At 43.1% G+C, this 19852-nt stretch overlaps 1 protein-coding gene across 3 annotated transcripts in view; it reads left to right on the top strand.

The window, feature by feature from the left end:
* Positions 1 to 19852, top strand: part of agbl5 (AGBL carboxypeptidase 5) — a 209381-nt gene that overhangs the window by 161332 nt on the left and 28197 nt on the right. For all 3 annotated transcript variants that reach the window (XM_070885111.1, XM_070885110.1, XM_070885109.1), the window contains one exon: positions 18067 to 18182. In XM_070885111.1, the coding sequence (XP_070741212.1) occupies positions 18067 to 18182 (116 nt within the window). The remainder of the gene's footprint in view (positions 1 to 18066; positions 18183 to 19852) is intronic.

Here is a 19852-nt window from a genome sequence, read left to right as displayed (position 1 = left end):
TGTGTGGGGCACCAACGTATGTCCTCATGAAGAATCTGCTCACTCCAGCGAAACCCACGGAGAAATCATACGCCGAATTGTGCACACTGGTCCGAGAGCATTTGATCCCAAAGGAAAGCGTTCTGATGGCGAGGTACCAGTTCTACACCTACAAAAAGTCTGAAGGCCAGGAAGTGGCGAGTTATGTCGACGAGCTAAGACGCCTTGCGGGACATTGCGAATTTGAAGGACATTTGGAGCACATGCTCAGAGACTTTTTCGTACTTGCCATTGGCCATGAAACCATACTTCGCAAGCTTTTGACTGTAGCAACCCCAACCTTGAGTAAGGCCATAGCGATAGCCCAGGCATTCATTGCCACCAGTGACAATACGAAGCAAATCTCTCAGCACACAAGTACTGCTACGAGTACTGTGAACAAAGTGATGTTGTTTTTGAATCGTAACATACAGGGCAGGTCACACATACCTGCAGCTGCACGTCCGCAGAGTCCACCATCAAGGGTGATGAATGCTGCGGGGGTGATCATCGTTTCCATTCATGTCGATTCAAAGAGTACGTTTGCAAGGGATGTGGAACAATGGGACATCTCCAACGAGTGTGCAGGTGAGCTGCTAAGCCTGTTAAACCTGCAAACCACGATGTTGCAGGGGAGGATAGATCCACGGAGGATCACAACGAACCAGAGCCTCAGATAGAGGAGGCAGAAGTACATGGGGTGTACACATTCACCACGAATTGTCCCCCAATAATGCTGAATGTTGAACTAAATGGACTCCCGATGTCAATGAAGCTGGACACGGGCGCGAGCCAGTCCATCAGGGGCAAAAAGACTTTCGAAAGGTTGTGGTGCAACAAAGCCTCAAGGCCAGTCTGAACTCCAGTTCGCACGGAACTAAGAGCTTACACGAAATAACTGATTCCTGTAATCGGCAGTGCTACCGTAAAGGTCTCCTACGATGGAACGGTGCGCAAGCTACCACTCTAGGTGGTACCGGGCGATGGTCCCACGCTGCTCGGCAGGAGCTTGCTGGGAAAGATATGCTGGAACTGCATCCGAGCGCTATCGCCTGCTGACGACACTTTGTGTGCCCAGATCTTAAACAAATTTCCTTCGCTGTTCGAACCAGGCATCAGGAAATTCCAAGGAGCAAAAGTGCAGATCCACCTAATTCCGGGGGCGCAACCCATCCATCACAAGGCGAGAGCAGTACCGTACATGATGAGAGAAAGGGTAGAGATTGAGCTAGACCGGCTGCAAAGAGAGGGCATCATTTCACCGATTGAGTTCAACGAGTGGGCCAGTCCTATTGTCTCAATCCTCAAGGGAGACGGCACCGTCAGAATCTGTGGCGATTACAAAGTAACTATCAATCGTTTCTCCCTGCAGAACCAATACCCACTACCAAAGGTCGATAACCTCTTTGCAATGCTGGCGGGAGGAAAGACGTTCATGAATCTGAATCTGACTTCAGCCTACATGATGCAGGAACTGGAGGAATCATCGAAAGCCCTCACCTGCATCAACACGCACAAGGGTCTTTTTGTTTATAACAGATGTCCATTTGGAATCCGATCAGCGGCGGCAATATTCCAGAGAAACATGGAAAGGTTACTGAAGTCGGTTCCGCACACCGTGGTCTTCCAGGACAACATCTTGGTCACAGGTCGGAACATAGTCGAGCACCTACAGAACCTGGAGGAGGTTCTTAGTCGACTCAACTGAGTGGGACTCAGGTTAAAACACTCGAAGTACATTTTCCTGGTGCCTGAAGTGGAGTTCTTGGGAAGGAGGATTGCGGCGGACGGCATAGGCCCACCAACTCGAAGACGGAGGCAATCGAGAATGCATCGAGGCCACAGAACGTGACGGAGCTGCGGTCGTTTCTGGGACTCTTGAACTACTTTGGTAACTTCTTACTGGGTCTCAGCACCCTGCTAGAACCACTACATGTCTTACTACAAAAAGGGGGTGAATGGGTTTGGGGCAAAAGCCAAGAAAATGCCTTTGTAAAAGCGAGAAAATTGTTATGCTCAAATAAATTGCTTGTGTTGTATGATCCATGTAAGCGTTTGGTACTAGCATTTGATGCGTTATCATATGGCGTCGGGTGTGTATTGCAACAAGCTAATGATTTTGGGAAATTGCAACCGGTTGCTTATGCATCCAGGAGTCTGTCTGAGGCTGAGAGAGCCGACAGCATGATTGAAAAAGAAGCGTTAGCGTTTGTCTATGGGGTAAAGAAAATGCATCAATACCTGTTTGGGCTAAAATTCAAATTGGAAACTGACTATAAGCCACTTATATCCCTGTTTTCCGAGAGTAAAGGGATAAATACCAACGCATCGGCCCGTATCCAGAGATGGGCGCTCACGTTGTCCGCATACAGCTATGCCATCTGCCACAAGCCAGGCACAGAAAACTGTGCTGATGCTCTCTGTAGGCTGCCATTGGCCACCACGGGGGTGGAAATGGCGCAGCCCGCAGATCTAACCATGGTTATGGAAGCATTTGAGAGTGAGCAATCACCCGTCACTGCCCTGCAGATCAAAACCTGAACAAGCCAGGGCCCCTTATTTCTAGTCAAAAGCTGTGTGCTTCACGGGAGCTAGTCCAGTGCCCCAGTGGAAATGCAGGAAGTGATAAAGCCGTTCCAGCGGCACAAAGATGAAATGTCTATACAGGCAGACTGCCTCCTGTGGGGCAGTCAAATTGTGGTCCCCAAGAAAGGCAGCGACACCTTCATCAATGACCTCCACAGTCCTCACCCAGGCATCGTAATGACGAAAGCGATAGCCAGATCCCAGGTGTGGTGGCCCGGTATCGATGTGGACTTAGAGGCCTGCGTTCACAGATGTAATACATGCTTGCATTTAAGCAATGTACCCAGGAAGGCGCCGCTAAGTTTATGGTCTTGGCCCTCCAAACCGTGGTCTTGAGTACATGTCAACTATGCAGGCCCGTTCTTCGGTAAAATGTTCCTTGTGGTTGTAGACGCATACTCCAAGTGGATTGAATGTGAGATAATGTTGGCTAGCACGCCCGCTGCCACTACTGAAAGCCTGCGGCCATGTTTGCCACTCACGGCTTACCCGATGTCCTGGTGAGCGATAACGGGCCATGTTTTACCAGTGCTGAGTTCAAAGAATTCATGACCCGTAACGGGATCAAACATGTCACATCTGCCCCGTTTAAACCAGCGTCCAATGGTCAGGCAGAGAGAGCAGTGCAAATCATCAAGCAAGGCATGAAGAGATTAACTAAAGGCTCACTGCAGACTCGCCTATCCCGAGTCCTGCTTAGCTACCGCACGAGACCCCACTCACTCACTGGGATCCCACCTGCTGAACTGCTCATGAAAAGAGCACTTAAGACAATGTTCTCGTTAGTTCACCCTGATCTACATGAACAGGTAGAGAGCAGGCGGCTTCAACAAAGTGCACACTATAATAGCGCAAATGTGTCATGCGAGATTGAAATCAATGATCCTGTATTTGTATTGAATTATGGACAAGGTCCCAAGTGGCTTCCCGGCACTATCGTAGCCAAAGAGGGAAGCAGGGTGTTTCAAATGGACTCATTCACTGGAAACACTTGGACCAAATCAAACTCAGATTTATGGACTATCCTGAGCAACCCACCTTGGACCCTACCTTTTTTGATCCCCCAACATACACACCACTGGCAACCGGCACCATGGTTGACCACGAAGCAGAACCCATCATCCACAGCAGCCCAGCAGGGCCCAACACACCAGGCAGCCCAGCAAAGCCAGCTGCACAGCAGCCCAGCGAGGGCCCAACAAATGATTCAACAACACCAGCTTTCACGCCGAGACGATCAACCAGGGCAAGAAGGGCCCCAGATCGACTCACATTGTAAATAGTTACATTATTGACTTTGGTGGGGGGGGAGTGTTGTTATATATGTGGACTTGTATTTACTCTGTACAGCCACCAGAGGGCTCATTCCCTGGAGTCCTAAGGGATCCCATAATCCCTTCGGTTGCCCAGCTATTTAAGAAGGCTTCACAGGTTGGAGAGGCACTCTGGAGACCTGCAATAAAAGACTAAGGTCACACTTTACTTTGAGCTCACAGTGTTCAGTCTGACTCTTTCTCCATACACAACAGAGAGCATCAAGAATTACAATGGGTTTAAAAAGGTTTCTTTCAAAAGAAAAGACACCTAAATTGGGTCAGAACATCAACAAATCCAGCTTTCATGGTGAGAAGATAGGCAGTGGGGTTGACATATGGAAAATATAACTGGTATGATTGGCCTATGGTCTTTTCCTGTTCATAAAAACTCATGTTCTTAAATGTTGTTTTGTGACCAGGAATGTAAATTCACAAATAGTTCCTAGAATCCTCCCAAGTTGATGTAATGCCATTTCTCCTTAAGTCCTGGAAAATTTGCAGAGTACACTTGAATAGTCAGAGTAACCAAGACATAGGCTACAGTTTTAAAAATGCAGAAGAATTTAGATCAGTTATGCAACAAGGCAGATAAATAACAAATGAACGTTGCAGCTGATAAATATAAATTTTTGCACATTGACCAAAGAAAGTGCACTGTATGTATATATTGAATGGAAAATAATTATTTCGGGGTGGGAGTGGTGCTGGAAAGGGATCTCCATTCTTTCAATAATGTGAGAAAGTAATTAAAAATTGCTGATACAATGCTGGGATATGTAGCCAAAATAGTAGGCTGCTAGTTGACAGAGGTTATGCAATGGCTTTACAGTGCACAATTGGGATATGGTGATTAATTCTGGTCACAACACCACATTTATTGGAGCGATACAAGAATATTTCCAAGTTTGAAGAGGTGAGCTGTGACGAAAGATGAGGGAAGCTCAAGCTTCTATATTTGACATTGCTGTGGTTCGAATACGGGGCAGTGAGGTAAAGAGCCAGGAAGTTTAAGGGATACCTCTGCTGAAATACAAAGAACATAAATAAGTAAACCCAGGATATTACTTAAAAATAAGCAGGCTAGTGGGACTATGAATTTAAATCTGTGAAATGTAAATTTAAAATGAATATCAGGAAAAACTTTCTTTCTCCGAAGATGATAAATGCTTGCAATAATGGAGATTAGGGACATTCAAAATAGAATTGGAGCTTGACTTGATAATTATAGAATTAGAAAAGTGACTCTTGATGTACCAAATGGCCTTTTTTTGTCCTTGCATCTTAACATGTAATGCATTTCAGGCAGGAAAATGCCATTAGTTTATCCAGTCTGCCCAGTCAAATATCCCTTTTCCTGTATCTTCATTTATAAAATGTAATAACCGTGAATCCTTTTGGATGTCACAAAGGCTGAAGAGATTCATTACTTTCTCCCTATCAACCAAATATTTGAAAAGCACTGTGCATTTATTTTTTGTAACATGGGCCCATTTGCCCTTTCAGTTAGGAAAACTCATCTCTTCTTCGGGATAGGCCAAGTCACAGACATATTTCTTGGAAATCTCTTCACTTTCACGGGCCAGATTCCAGGTCGAGCCCTTTTAAGGATGATCAAATTAAATAGCAAAATGCTGCCCAAGAGCCTTCTGAGACTAATTATGCTGGAACCAAACTCTCCAATATCGGGGTTTTGAAGTTGTGGCCTGGCACTCCTTTGATTTGGCTCGGAAAACCCGTCTGTGTAGGTTCCATTCTTTGCGTAGCTGTGCACAAAGCTGACTTTGATTTCAACTCTGGGGCTTAGAGAAAGGCTGCCCTTGAGCTTCAAGGTTCAACATCTTTCCTCTAATATATCACTTGGTCATTATGGATCTTGTTTTCATCACAGGTTGTCGATAAGAGTAAATTGCAAGAATAGTTACAAAACATTCTTCTTTCATCCTTATGTAAACTCATTTGTATTATAGATGGACCCAGGGCACATTTATGTACGAAATATAGTCACCTTGAACGACACACAATTTGACATTTTGTCAATATTTTGAATCTTTGATGTAAAAGCAGTTGATACTTACGTGGATGGAGAACAGTCCAGTGTCCTATTATATGAATAAACTAAACAAATGTTGAATGTTCCACAATTGGCAGAGAAGGCACTATCACATTGATTGCTTTGCATTTAGTGAACATACTGATAGACCTCTTTAGTAGTAGTGCTATATATACAACAAAAACACCCTACACATGAAACGCCTAGCTGGACTTTTTTTGAAACAAGTCCAGGACCATCTATTTTACCTTTTCTGTCAGATGGGTTATGTGGAAATGGTCAGTTCCTTCAGAAAAGGAAGGAAAGGGAACTTTGAGGTAGACAGCAGCCTTGACTGAGAATATATAGTTCAATAACCGGAGATTCCCATTACAGTTTGTAACCTCTCATTGCTTCATTTTGATCTACTTTGATCCTTAAAAAAAAAAAGGCAATTATCTGAATGGCTTTTAGTTGGTTTTCAGATTATTTTCCCCCACCCCTTTAAAGGAGACTACATTTCCTCTTACTAGACAGAAGAAACAGATACAGGGGGCTCAGCTACAAAAATTTTTAAGCTGGATTTTGTGTGGAAAATAATCATTAAAAAGGCAAATGGCATTCTATGTTTTATATCCAGGGCATTGAATACCAAAGCAAGCAGTGGATGATGAATCTTTACAAACTATTGGTTAGGCTACAGTTGGAGTACTGTCTGCAGCTCTCATTATAGAAAGAGTATTGGAGACACAGAAAAGGTGTAGTGTAGATTTGCGAAGATAATGCACCATAGTAACAGTCACATACAGTGTCAGTTGTGACTTTGGTCACGGTTGTTTCAGTGCTGTGTCAGAAGCGGAAACCACAGGATAAGAAAGATTGGCAGCAATTTGTGAGGCTACAACGTCTTCAAGGACAAGAGAAAATGGAGATTGGAGATGGGGCACAGCTGGCATGGGCAGAGAGGTCAAGGTGTTTTTTTGAGGGGAGGGTTGATGTAGTTTTGAAAGTGAAGGGGACTACCTCAGGACAGGGAACCATTTACAATGGCAGCTAGCGTCGAACCAGGAAGGGCAGTGGGAATAGGGTCGAGAGAGCAAGAGGTGGGTCTCATGGATAGGAAAGAGTGTGAGGATAGATGTGAGAGACACACGGAATCAGCACTAGGCCAGGAAGGATGTTTGGCTTGGTGAGCAAAGGAAAGGGGGAAAGCAGCAAAGGCTGATGAACAGAACATCCCAATCTTAGTGACAAAGAGGTTCGAGAGCCCCTTGCACTGGTTGTTGGAGGTGAGAGTGTTGGGGCATGGAAGAGGGGTTTAAGGAAATGGTTGGTAATAAAGAGAAGAATCTTTGCTCTCTGATAATCTGACGTCTTGTGCAGTATTTGCAGAGGAGAGTGAGGCCCAATAGCGCTTGATGTAATCCAGCAAGATCTGGTGATGAATGACTAAATCAGTTGTGTGCCAGATATGCTTAAGTCTATGCCCCTTGGATTTGAAAGAGTGAAGATTGGAGCCATACAAGTGGAAAGACCAGATGGGAGACAGTAAAGGGTTTTCTGGGGAGAGAGGCATTAAAGGTGCAGGTGAGGGGAATGGTTGAGGGAACAAGAGCTGCAGATGTATCATGGCAAATGGAAGAGCAAGACCTAGGCAGTTAGGAGTCTGAAAGTGCAATTGTAAGTGATTTGGGAGCCAGATTTCCCCCCAGGGATGGTGCAGAAGGAAGCAGGGTTGGAATGGAGCAGGGTAACGTAGGTGGCTAGGGATATAAGGAAGTGGGCTCATCAGTGGTCAAGTCCCTGGGAGCGGCGTGAGTATGGGTAGGAGAGTTTGTATGGATGGAGAGGATATCTTAGGGATGAACTTGGAGTGAAGCTTGTGGAAGTGCTACATAACAAGGATTTTAAAGGAGAGGTGAGAGGGTTTGAACATAGTGAGATGCTCGGAAGCAAAGATGCCAGAGGAGTTGGGGGAAGTGACCCAAGTATGACATGGTGGCACAGGCCACACAGCCACCACCACAGTTTGGACAGTGCAGACCGGAAGCCTTTAGTAAGCCACAAGGTACCGCAACCCGTCAGCCAAGTTTCAATAAAAGCCAGGATGTCAATGAATTCACCCACAATGAGGTCATAAAAGACAAGGACGTTGTTCGCAAGTGAATTAACATTCTCGACGGAAAGGAGGCTGGTGATTGATCTTTCAGCATCTAAGGAGTTAGAGTGATAGTTGGGAGGAATGAGATGGGAAGAAGATTGTTGAGGTTAGTTTCCGGAGGATACGCTGAACGGAAATGTCAGCGAGTGGGGCAGTTGGTATTGCTACTCAAAAAGAGGCAAAGATGGGTGCATTAGGTGCTTTGGAGAGTGATGAGAGAGGCACAGAGGGTAGCTGTTCCTCCCAACTACCACACAGCTCCTTGGATGCTGGAAGAGCAATCACCAGCTTCCATCCATAGAAATTGCATTTCCATCCACAGAAATTTACGGTACGGAAGGAGGTCATTTCGGCCCATCGTGTCCACGTAGGCCAACCAAGAGCTATCCAGCCGAATCCCACTTTCCAGCTCTTGGTTCGTAGCCCTGTAGGTTACAGCACTTTAAAAAAAAATACTTGGATATGCATTTAATGTGGTGAGGCCTTCTGCCTCTACCATCCTTTCAGGCAGTGAGTTCCAGACCCCCATCACTCTCTAGGTAAAGAAATGTCCCCTTATATCTCCTTTATACCTCCCTCCAATTACTTTAAATCTATGCCCTCTGGTTGTTGACCCCTCTGCTAAAGGAAATAGGTCCTTCCTATCCACTCTATCCAGGCCCCTCATAATTTTATATGCCTCAATCAGGTCTCCCCTCAGCCTCCTCCGTTCCAAAGAAAACAGACGCAGCATCTCCAATCTTTCCTCATAGCCCAAATTCTCCAGTCCAGGCAACATTCTTGTAAGTCTCTGTTGCACCCTTTCCAGTGCAATCACATCTTTCCTGTAATGTGGGGACCAGAACTGCACACAGTACTCCAGCTGCAGCCTAACCAGTGTTTTATACAGTTCAAACATAACGGCCTTGCTCTTGTATTCCATGTCTCAACTAATAAAGGCAAGTATTCCATGTGCCTTCTTAACCACCTTATCTACCTGGCCTGCTGCCTTCAGGGATCTGTGGACCTGCACTCCAAGGTCCCTTTGCTCCTCTACACTTTTCAATGTCATACCATTTAATGTGTGTTCTCTTGCCTTGTTAGACCTCCACAAATGCAGTAACTCATTTATTCAGATTGAATTCCATTTGCCATTGTTCTGACCACCTGACCAGTACATTGATATCTTCCTGCAGTCTGCAGCTTTCTTCTTTATTATCAACCACACAGCCTATTTTAGTGTCATCTGCAAACTTCTTAATCATACCCCCAACATTCAAGTCCAAGTCATTGATATATACCACAAAAAGCAAGGGACCCAGCAGTGAGCCCTGCAGAACCCCACTGGATACAGCCTTCCAGTCACAAAAACACCCATCAACCATTACCCTTTGCTTCCTGCCTGAGACAATTTTGGATCCAACTTGCCACTTGGCCCTGGATCGCATGCGCTTTTACTTTCGTGACCAGTCTGTCATGTGGGACCTTATCAAAAGCTTTGCTAAAATCCATATACATGACATCAAATGCACTGCCCTCATCGACCCTCCTAGTTACCTCCTCGAAAAATTTAATCAAGTTAGTCAGACACAACCTTCACTTAGCAAATCCATGCTGATTGTCCTTGATTAATCCATGTCTTTCCAAATGAAAATTTACCCTGTCCCTCAGGATTTTATCCAATAATTTTCCCACCACTGAGATTAGGCTGACTGGCCTGTAATTATTCGGTCTATCCCTTTCTCCCTTTTTAAACAAAGGTACAACATTAGCAGTCCTCTGGCACCACACCTGTAGCCAGAGGACTGGAAAATAATGGTCAGAGCCTCTGCTATTTCCTCTTTTGCTTCTCCAGAATGTTCATTCACTTGCAAAAATGCCCTTGTCTTTATGACCTCATTGTGGATGATTGCATTGACATTCTGGCTTTTACAGAACCTTGGCTCACTGGTTGCAGATTCTTGCTAAAGCCTACCCGCCTGCCCTGCCCAAACTGCTGAGGTGGATTCAAGACAGGGATAGCTGCAGGAGAATAGTAAGCAGAGTAGTAGTATTGGGTTGATATTGTGGGATCAGGAGTGGAGAAATAAAAGATGGTGTGACTGAGTGACAGGAAGGGGAGGAGAAAAGAGAGATAAGCATGAGAGCAGCCAACTGAAAGAGATGCAAGTAATTTGCTTTAAAAGTCGATAGTGCTAAATGGAAAAGTTATTTTTCTTAGCATGGGGGGAAATCAGTAACTTCTCAAATTGTGATTTCCGAACAATCTTGCTTCGCTTAATCTGAAGTTTATATTCTGATATAAATTGGCTTCCATCAGAGCCTGTCTGGCAGCCTCTAAGAACCAGAATGTCATTGGAGTGCTGAAATTAGGAAGATCAAATATTTCTTAAGACCTCTGACACTGTCTATCTCTGCCTTAAATTTATTCAATGTTCCAGTTTCCACAGCTCTCTGAGGCAGCGAATTCCACAGATCCACAACTCTGGGAAAATAAATTTCTCCTCATCTCTGTTTTAAATGGACGGCCCCTTATTCAAAGATTATGCCCCCTAGTTCTAGTCTCCCCCATCAGTGGAAACATTCTGCATCCACCTTGTCAAACCCCCTCATAATCTTATACATTTCGATAAGATCACCTCTCAATCTTCTGAATTCCAATGAGTAGAGGCCCAACCTACTCAATCTTTCTTCATAAGTCAACCCCCTCATCTCCGGAATCAACCTCGTGACCCTTCTCTGAACTGTCTCCAAAGCAAGTGTATCCTTTCGTAAATATGGAAACCAAAACTGCACACAGTATTCCAGATGTGGCCTCACTAATACCCTGTATAACTAGTAAGGCTTCCTTGCTTTTATACTCCATCCTCTTTGCAATAAAGGCCAAGATTCCATTTGCCTTCCTGATCACTTGCTGTACCTGCATACTAACCTTTTGTGTTTCATGCACAAGTACCCCCAGGTCCCGCGATACTGCGGCATTTTGCAATCTTTCTCCATTTAAATAATAACTTGCTCTTTGATTTTTTTTTCTGCCAAAGTGCATGACCTCACACTTTCCAACATTATACTCCGTCTGCCTAATTTCTGCCCACTCACTTAGCCTGTCTATGTCCTTTTGCAGATTTTGTGTTGTCCTCTGACATTGCTTTTCCTCCCATCTTTGTATCGTCAGCAAACTTGGCTATGTTACACACTTATCTGCCACTTTTGCCCATTCCACCATTTTATAAATGTCTGCTTGCAGCTTTCTTTGGTCCTCAGAATTATTTATTCTACTTTCTATTTTAGTATTGTCCTCAAGTTTGAACATCACTCCCTGTAGCCATAAATCCAATCTCCTTTTTAAAAATATCCCAATATTGATCTGTCTGCCAATTTCTCTTGGCCAGCTCACTCCTCAACTATCTCAAATCTGTCCTATTCCAATCTAGTGCTCTTATGATTGTACTACATAAGAACATAAGAATTAGGAACAGGAGTAGGTCAACTAGCCCCTCGAGCCTGCTCCGCCATTCAACAAGATCATGGCTGATCTGGCCGTGGACTCAGCTCCACTTACCCGCCCGCTCCCCATAACCCTTAATTCCCTTATTGGTTAAAAATCTATCTATCTGTGATTTGAATACATTCAATGAGCTAGCCTCAACTGCTTCCTTGGGCAGAGAATTCCACAGATTCACAACCCTCTGGGAGAAGAAATTCCTTCTCAACTCGGTTTTAAATTGGCTCCCCTGTATTTTGAGGCTGTGCCCCCTAGTTCTAGTCTCCCCGACCAGTGGAAACAACCTCTCTGCCTCTATCTTGTCTATCCCTTTCATTATTTTAAATGTTTCTATAAGATCACCCCTCATCCTTCTGAACTCCAACGAGTAGAGACCCAGTCTACTCAATCTATCATCATAAGGTAGCCCCCTCATCTCCGGAATCAGCCTAGTGAATCGTCTCTGTACCCACTCCAAAGCTAGTATATCCTTCCTTAAATAAGGTGACCAAAACTGCACACAGTACTCCAGGTACAGCCTCACCAATACCCTATACAGTTGCAGCAGGACCTCCCTGCTTTTGTACTCCATCCCTCTCGCAATGAAGGCCAACATTCCATTCGCCTTCCTGATTACCTGCTGCACCTGCAAACTAACTTTTTGGGATTCATGCACAAGGACCCCCAGGTCCCTCTGCACCGCAGCATGTTGTCATTTCTCCCCATTCAAATAATATTCCCTTTTACTGTGTTTTTTTCCAAGCTGGATGACCTCACACTTTCCGACATTGTATTCCATCTGCCAAACCTTAGCCCATTCGCTTAACCTATCTAAATCTCTTTATAGCCTCTCTGTGTCCTCTACACAACCCACTTTCCCACTAATCTTTGTGCCATCTGCAAATTTTGTTACATTACACTCTGTCCCCTCTTCCAGGTCATCTATGTATATTGTAAACAGTTGTGGTCCCAGCACCGATCCCTGTGGCACACCACTAACCACCGATTTCCAACCCGAAAAGGACCCATTTATTCCGACTCTCTGCTTTCTGTTAGCCAGCCAATTCTCAATCCATGCTAATACATTTCCTCTGACTCCGCGTACCTTTATCTTCTGCAGTAACCTTTTGTGTGGCACCTTATCAAATGCCTTTTGGAAATCTAAATACACCACATCCATTGGTATACCTCTATCCACCATGCTCGTTATATCCTCAAAGAATTCCAGTAAATTAGTTACACATGATTTCCCCTTCATGAATTCATGTTGTGTCTGCTTGATTGCATTATTCCTATCTAGATGTCCCGCTATTTCTTCCTTAATGATAGTTTCAAGCATTTTCCCCACTACAGATGTTAAATTAACCGGCCTATAGTTACCTGCCTTTTGTCTGCCCTCTTTTTTAAACAGAGGCATTACGTTAGCTGCTTTCCAATCCGCTGGTACCTCCCCAGAGTCCAGAGAATTTTGGTAGATTATAACGAATGCATCTGCTATAACTTCCGCCATCTCTTTTAATACCCTGGGATGCATTTCATCGGGACCAGGGGACTTGTCTACCTTGAGTCCCATTAGCCTGTCCAGCACTACCCCACTAGTGATAGTGATTGTCTCAAGGTCCTCCCTTCCCACATTCCTGTGACCAGCAATTTTTGGCATGGTTTTTGTGTCTTCCACTGTGAAGACCAAAGCAAAATAATTGTTTAAGGTCTCAGCCATTTCCACATTTCCCATTATTAAATCCCCCTTTTCATCTTCTAAGGGGCCAACATTTACTTTAGTCACTCTCTTCCGTTTTATATATCTGTAAAAGCTTTTACTATCTGTTTTTATGTTTTGCGCAAGTTTACTTTCGTAATCTATCTTTCCTTTCTTTATTGCTTTCTTAGTCATTCTTTGCTGTCGTTTAAAATTCTCCCAATCCTCTCGTTTCCCACGAACCTTGGCCACCTTATACGCATTGGTTTTTAATTTGATACTCTTCTTTATTTCCTTGGTTATCCACGGCTAGTTATCCCTTCTCTTACCGCCCTTCTTTTTCACTGGAATATATTTTTGTTGAGCTCTATGAAAGAGCTCCTTAAAAGTCCTCCACTGTTCCTCAATTGTGCCACCATTTAGTCTATGTTCCCAGTCTACTTTAGCCAACTCTGCCCTCATCCCACTGTAGTCCCCTTTGTTTAAGCATAGTACACTCGTTTGAGACACTACTTCCTCACCCTCAATCTGTATTACAAATTCAACTATACTGTGATCACTCATTCCGAGAGGATCTTTTACTAGGAGATCGTTTATTATTCCTGTCTCATTACACAGGACCAGATCTGAGATAGCTTGCTCCCTTGTAGGTTCTGTAACATACTGTTCTAAGAAACAATCCTGTATGCATTCTATGAATTCCTCCTCCAGGCTACCCCATGCGATTTGATTTGACCAATCGATATGTAGGTTAAAATCCCCCATGATTACTGCCGTTCCTTTTTCACATGCCTCCATTATTCCCTTGATTATTGCCCGCCCCACCATGAAGTTATTATTTGGGGGCCTATAAACTACGCCCACCAGTGACTTTTTCCCCTTACTATCTCTAATCTCCACCCACAATGATTCAACATTTTGTTCATTAGAGCCAATATCGTCTCTCACAACTGCCCTGATATCATCCTTTATTAACAGAGCTACCCCACCTCCTTTCCCTTCTTGTCTATCTTTCCGAATTGTCAGATATCCCTGTATGTTTAATTCCCAGTCTTGGCCACCCTGCAACCACGTTTCTGTAATGGCCACCAAATCATACCCATTTGTAATGATTTGTGCCATCAACTCATTTACTTTATTTCGAATGCTGCGTGCGTTTAGGTAGAGTGTTTTAATACTAGTTTTTAAACCATGATTTTTAGTTTTGACCCCTCCTGCAGCCCCTTTATATTCATACATATTGTCCCTTCCTATCACCTTGTGGTTTACACTTACCCCAGTGCTACTCTGCTCTGTTGCCTCCTGCCTTTTGCATTCTTTCTTGGGATCCTGTTCATCTGCGCTCTCACCTATTCGAACTAGCTCAGAGCCCTCTCCTGTGTTCCGAATACTTTTTGCATTGAGGCACCGAGCTTTCATGCTTGCCTTTTTATTACACTTTGACCCTTTAGAATTTTGCTGTACAATGGCCCTTTTTGTATTTTGCCTCGGGTTTCTCTGCCCTCCACTTTTACTCATTTCCTTTCGGTCCTTTGCTTTTGTCTCCTTTTTGTTTCCCTCTGTCTCCCTGCATTGGTTCCCATCCCCTTGCCATATTTGTTTAACTCCTTCCCAACAGCACTAGCAAACACTCCCCCTAGGACATTGGTTCCAGTCCTGCCTAGGTGCAGACCGTCCGGTTTGTACTGGTCCCACCTCCCCCAGAACCGGTTCCAATGCCCCAGGAATTTGAATCCCTCCCTGCTGCACCACTGCTCAAGCCACGTATTCATCTGAGCTATCCTGCAATTCCTACTCTGACTAGCACGTGGCACTGGTAGCAATCCCGAGATTACTACTTTTCCTTTCTATTTGAACCTTAAACCGTACCATATTATTACTTCTGAGGTGATCACCCACATTTAGTTCATCTATCTAATCTATTTAGTTACTCATAACAAGATTGAGCAATGCTTATGAACATACTGCTTGTTGAGGGAGTCCTGCACATATTTTAGGAATTTCTCTTTCTCTGTTTACTCCCAGTCCGAATCAATGAGTAGGTAATTAAAATCTCCCAGAACAATAATTTTATTATTTTTACTCATCTCCCTGATCTATACACTCATAATTCATAATTATTGAGATTTATCCTTTGAAGATTCATCGTACATTAGTACATTGGCTTTTCATGCAGGATTTAAGATTAGAGCATAAATAACCCACATCTAAATCTTTGGCATGACTGTTGCGCTATCCGAGTGTATGTGAAGCATAAATGAATAAGCAGAAAAGTTCTGTGGTGTCACTTGCATTCTTTGAATGCCATTTATTTTTCCGTTTCTTCAAAATGGAGCATTTAAAGATCAAACCAAAGGTAGTAATCTAGATTTTTGGTCGTTTTAGGCCAAGCTAAAAAGGTGAAAATTGCATTTCCCCAAAACTAATCTCTTTCTTTAAGTTTAATTCAGTTTTGAGAGATTGCACAGTTTCTACAAAGCTGCATTGACCCAAACACTGTTAAAGCAATAGTACGTTGGATAATGGCCTATCCTTATTTATGTGGAGCATAAGCTACATTTGACTTCCGCATCGTCTGGTGGTTTTAATGTCGACTAGATGGATAAGTGAACTGCGTCTCTGACCGTACGTTCTTTCCAAAAATGATGTCTTTCATTGTGTTTATTGCGCTCAAGCTATCAATATTCTGCAAGTTTTTCTATTCCTCATATGATTTGATGTGGAAAGTAAATTGTTTTGTGGCGCTGCTCAAGGACTAATTTTAATGAAGAAAGAATATGTTTTTGGATATACAATCCTCCTTTGTCCTAATGAAATAAGACAAGTGATTAGTGAGACATGTCCATTGCCTATAGTGAAATCCCTTTCGAAGGTAAAGTAGCTATATGCAGTAATCCTGACACTTTTGCAGCATATTGTCATTTTGGATGAATCTATTAGATAGGTACATGCAGTTTGTTAGAATATTTCTGTTGCCCTGACAGACATAGAATAACAACAACTTGTATTTATATAGCGCCTTTAACGTAGTAAAACATCCCAAGGCGCTTTGCAGGAGTAGTATTAGACAAAAGAATTGACACCGAGCCACAAGGCATATGGCATAAGACACAAAGATATACCAATCGTTCCTAGTAAAATGAACGTTTGAGGAGAATAAACCATGAGTTGTGGAGTAGAATGAATGTAGAAAAATAGGTTACTCACCAAAGATAAAATGCCTCTTATTCTTTCGCTGAAGCATCACATATCAACTTCCTCGCCTGTCTCCTTTATAGTTCCTGATGTACTGATATCTCAGTTTTTAACACCTCTTATCTTCAGTGTCAACGGGGTAGCAATGAATTGGGAGAGACTTGGATGTCTCTTCTGCAAGTAGGTTTCTTTTCAAAATGCATTTGTGAATCTAAAGATCCATATCCATTTCATTGACTCCCTTTTAAAGGCATACATTTAACGTATTTGGTCCCATTGGAATGAATGAACTGCGATGATAGTGGAAAATAATAAATTTTCTGGGTCTTGTTACACTTAAACTGTAATGTTAGCTTGAATCCTTTTGCCGCATTTTTAGCTTTGATTACATTTTGTAAAGAATGTTCCTGTAAATATTACACAATATAAGTTCTCTAGTATTTCTTTGAGAGAATGAGAACCATTTTCTTCCCGATTTTCCTTGTGTTCCTCATGTTCTCTTGGTGGCCTTGCAACTAGATCTCTTCCAGTGTTACTCAGAGCCAACCATTCGAGTGTATCTAATTTAGAGGGAGCAGCGTGCGATGGCCCAGGCTGGAAATCGGTACGGTCCCGGCCTGCAAGACCATCAGCAGGCCTGGGCCACTAGAGGGAGCAGCCTGTGGTGGCCTGGCCCAGAAATCGGCATGGTCCCTGCCTGCAAGACCACCAGCAGGCCGGGGCCAGTAGAGGGAGCAGCACGTGCTGCTGCAGGAGGGCGACGGCTGATTGCAGTGCGGGCAGGTACAGCAGAAGCGGCAAGAGTTCGTAGAGGGATATGATCGGGGCCCAGAAGAGGCGAGGGCCCAGGGGCAGCACAGGCTAGCCCACACTGCGATATGTGTACGCCCTCGGTCCTTGCAGCAGAACTGGTCTCCAGTCGTCTTGGTTAATCCTTACCACTGAACCAAGACCTAGCTCTGTCAAGCCCGTGTGGTGGCTGGTGTGCAACGGCCACCACACGTTAAAAAAATCCATGCACAGGCATCTTCCACCCTTCAAGACGCAGTTCGGGATCTGGAATATTAGGTCCTTCATTGAAACACCTGTGAACTCATCCCTTTTTGGCATGGGAAGCAAGTCATCCTCGTTTCGAGGGACTGCCTATGATAAGAGTGTATATAACAAGGGCCGAGAACCAACTCCATGCCAGTATATGCAGGCTAGCAAAGGAGTTGCTCACTCTCCTGCTTGGGTCTTCCTGAATTCAAAGAGGAAGGTGCAAACAGAAAAGTGATTTCTTCAGTTTGGAAGTAGCAAATCTGTTGAATGGAATTACCAATGTAGTGCAAAGTATAAACTGAATTATACAATAGCTCAAGTGTGACTATTGGCATAAGAATTGTGTCAATTGAAAATAGTGACAGTTCCTGAAATTCATTGTCCTTTTGGAGTCAAAGAGGCAAGGATTAGGAGCAAAGTTAATTTCCAAAAATGTATTCTCTGAAGTGGGAAAGATAATATCATAACATTTGAGATTGCATGGAACAAATAAACTGGTGAACATGTTAAAACCTGCATTATGCTAAATGCTTATATTTACAATTATTAAAATTCTAGGGTTCAAAGGCACTACCCTGTCTGGTGCACTTAAAAATGGCATTCCTCATGAATTATTCGAGCGCTCTCAGCCATTGGAAAATAACACAAGTGCTGGAAGGACAATTCATCTACAGGTACAAAACAACTCATTTTTAATCCTCTGACTAATGAGAAAAATGACTTGGATAAGTTTGAGAATACAAACAAAATCAGGCCATGTTCAAAATCATGTTTGACACAAATACTTAGTTCTGACTTTCAACCACAATAGACAAATGTAGTTGGATTCATAATCAAGAAATGCATTTTTAGAATACTTTTGTCAACTAATTCACTTATTCTTAAAAACTTACTGACTTTAAATATTATGAAAATGGCGGTTAGATCACAAATCTTGAGATTAAAATTTTGGAGTAAATAATGCTCATTTAGGAGCCATCTATAACTATTTTATTTTGATTTTCCCGTCCTATAACTCTCCATAAGCATACTGTAAAGAAGGTTAATCATATTCATATATAAAATGTATGTGGTACATTAACCTCTTAACACATATCTTTGTACTTATTAAAATAATCGCAATTCTGGAAAAACTTAATTTGTAAAAGCAAAGAAAATTAACCATGGACATTTTATGATTTTGTTGTGGTGCATATTACACGTCGAAAATCTGTTGCCATTGTTATTTGTGGTTTCACTCGTGCCCTTTAGTTATAATTTCTAACTCCAGATTGGAACCTACATTTCCTTTGTTTCCTTCTTTGCGTCAAAGATCTGCTGAGATTGGAAACTCTGTGTTAATATGTATCCTATTGCTTTGTGCTCTCACTCTTTCACCATGCCAATTTAAAAAAAAAGAATTCTTGGGACATGGGCATCACTGGCAAGGCCGGTATTTATTGCCCATTCCAGTTGCTCTGAGAAGGTGACAGTGGGCCGCCGCCTTGAACCGCTGCAGTCCGTGTTGTTTTACTCTTTGTAGCAGTGGCTTGTGGCTTGCTAGGTCACTTCAGAGGACAGTTTAAAATCAACCACGTAGATGCAGGACTAGACTCACGTATAGGCCAAGCCAGGAAAGGTTTCCTTTTTCACATTAGAGAACCAGTTGGGTTTTTATGACAGTCGGACAGCCTGATGGTAATTTTTACTGATACCAGCTTTATTATTTCTAGATTTAAAAAAAACTGAATTCAAATTCTCAAACTGCCATGGTCGGATTGGAACTTGTGTACTTTGGATTATTAGTCCATGCCTCTACCTTGGTGGCCTAGTAACATAACCACTATACGACCGACTATGGGCAGTTTAATAGTTTGTTGAGGGAAAAGATTTTGCTACATTCAGTTACAAATTTGTTTACCCAGTATTCCCTCAGCAATCTTCACTGTGCCTCTTCTCCGATAGAACCATCGTTTACAACATTGAAGGAGTCATTCAGCCCATCTTATCTGTGCCAGGTTTTGCTAGGGCAATACAAAACAATCCCATTGCCCAGTTCTATTCCTTGCTTCAAATATTTATTCAGTTTTTCTTTAAAAGATGCAGTGGTCTCTGCCTCAACAACTCCCTGCTGCTCCAACAACTCTGTCAAGGAAATTCTCCTAACCTCCATCTCCATTGTCAAGTGCTAAAACCCTTCATAATTTTGAAAAACCTGTTTAAAATCTCCTAACAGCCTTCACTGTTCCAGTGGAAATAGTTTCATTATCTCAAGCCTCTCCTCATACTACTGTTTCCCCATCCTTGGCATCATCCTGGTGAATCTACCCTCTGAGCTCTATGCAATGTAATACTCTTTCTATAA

This window comes from Pristiophorus japonicus, chromosome 7 (genome assembly GCF_044704955.1).
Source record: "Pristiophorus japonicus isolate sPriJap1 chromosome 7, sPriJap1.hap1, whole genome shotgun sequence".
In the NCBI taxonomy this organism is placed as follows: domain Eukaryota; kingdom Metazoa; phylum Chordata; class Chondrichthyes; family Pristiophoridae; genus Pristiophorus; species Pristiophorus japonicus.
This window is presented reverse-complemented; position numbering and strand designations above follow the sequence as displayed.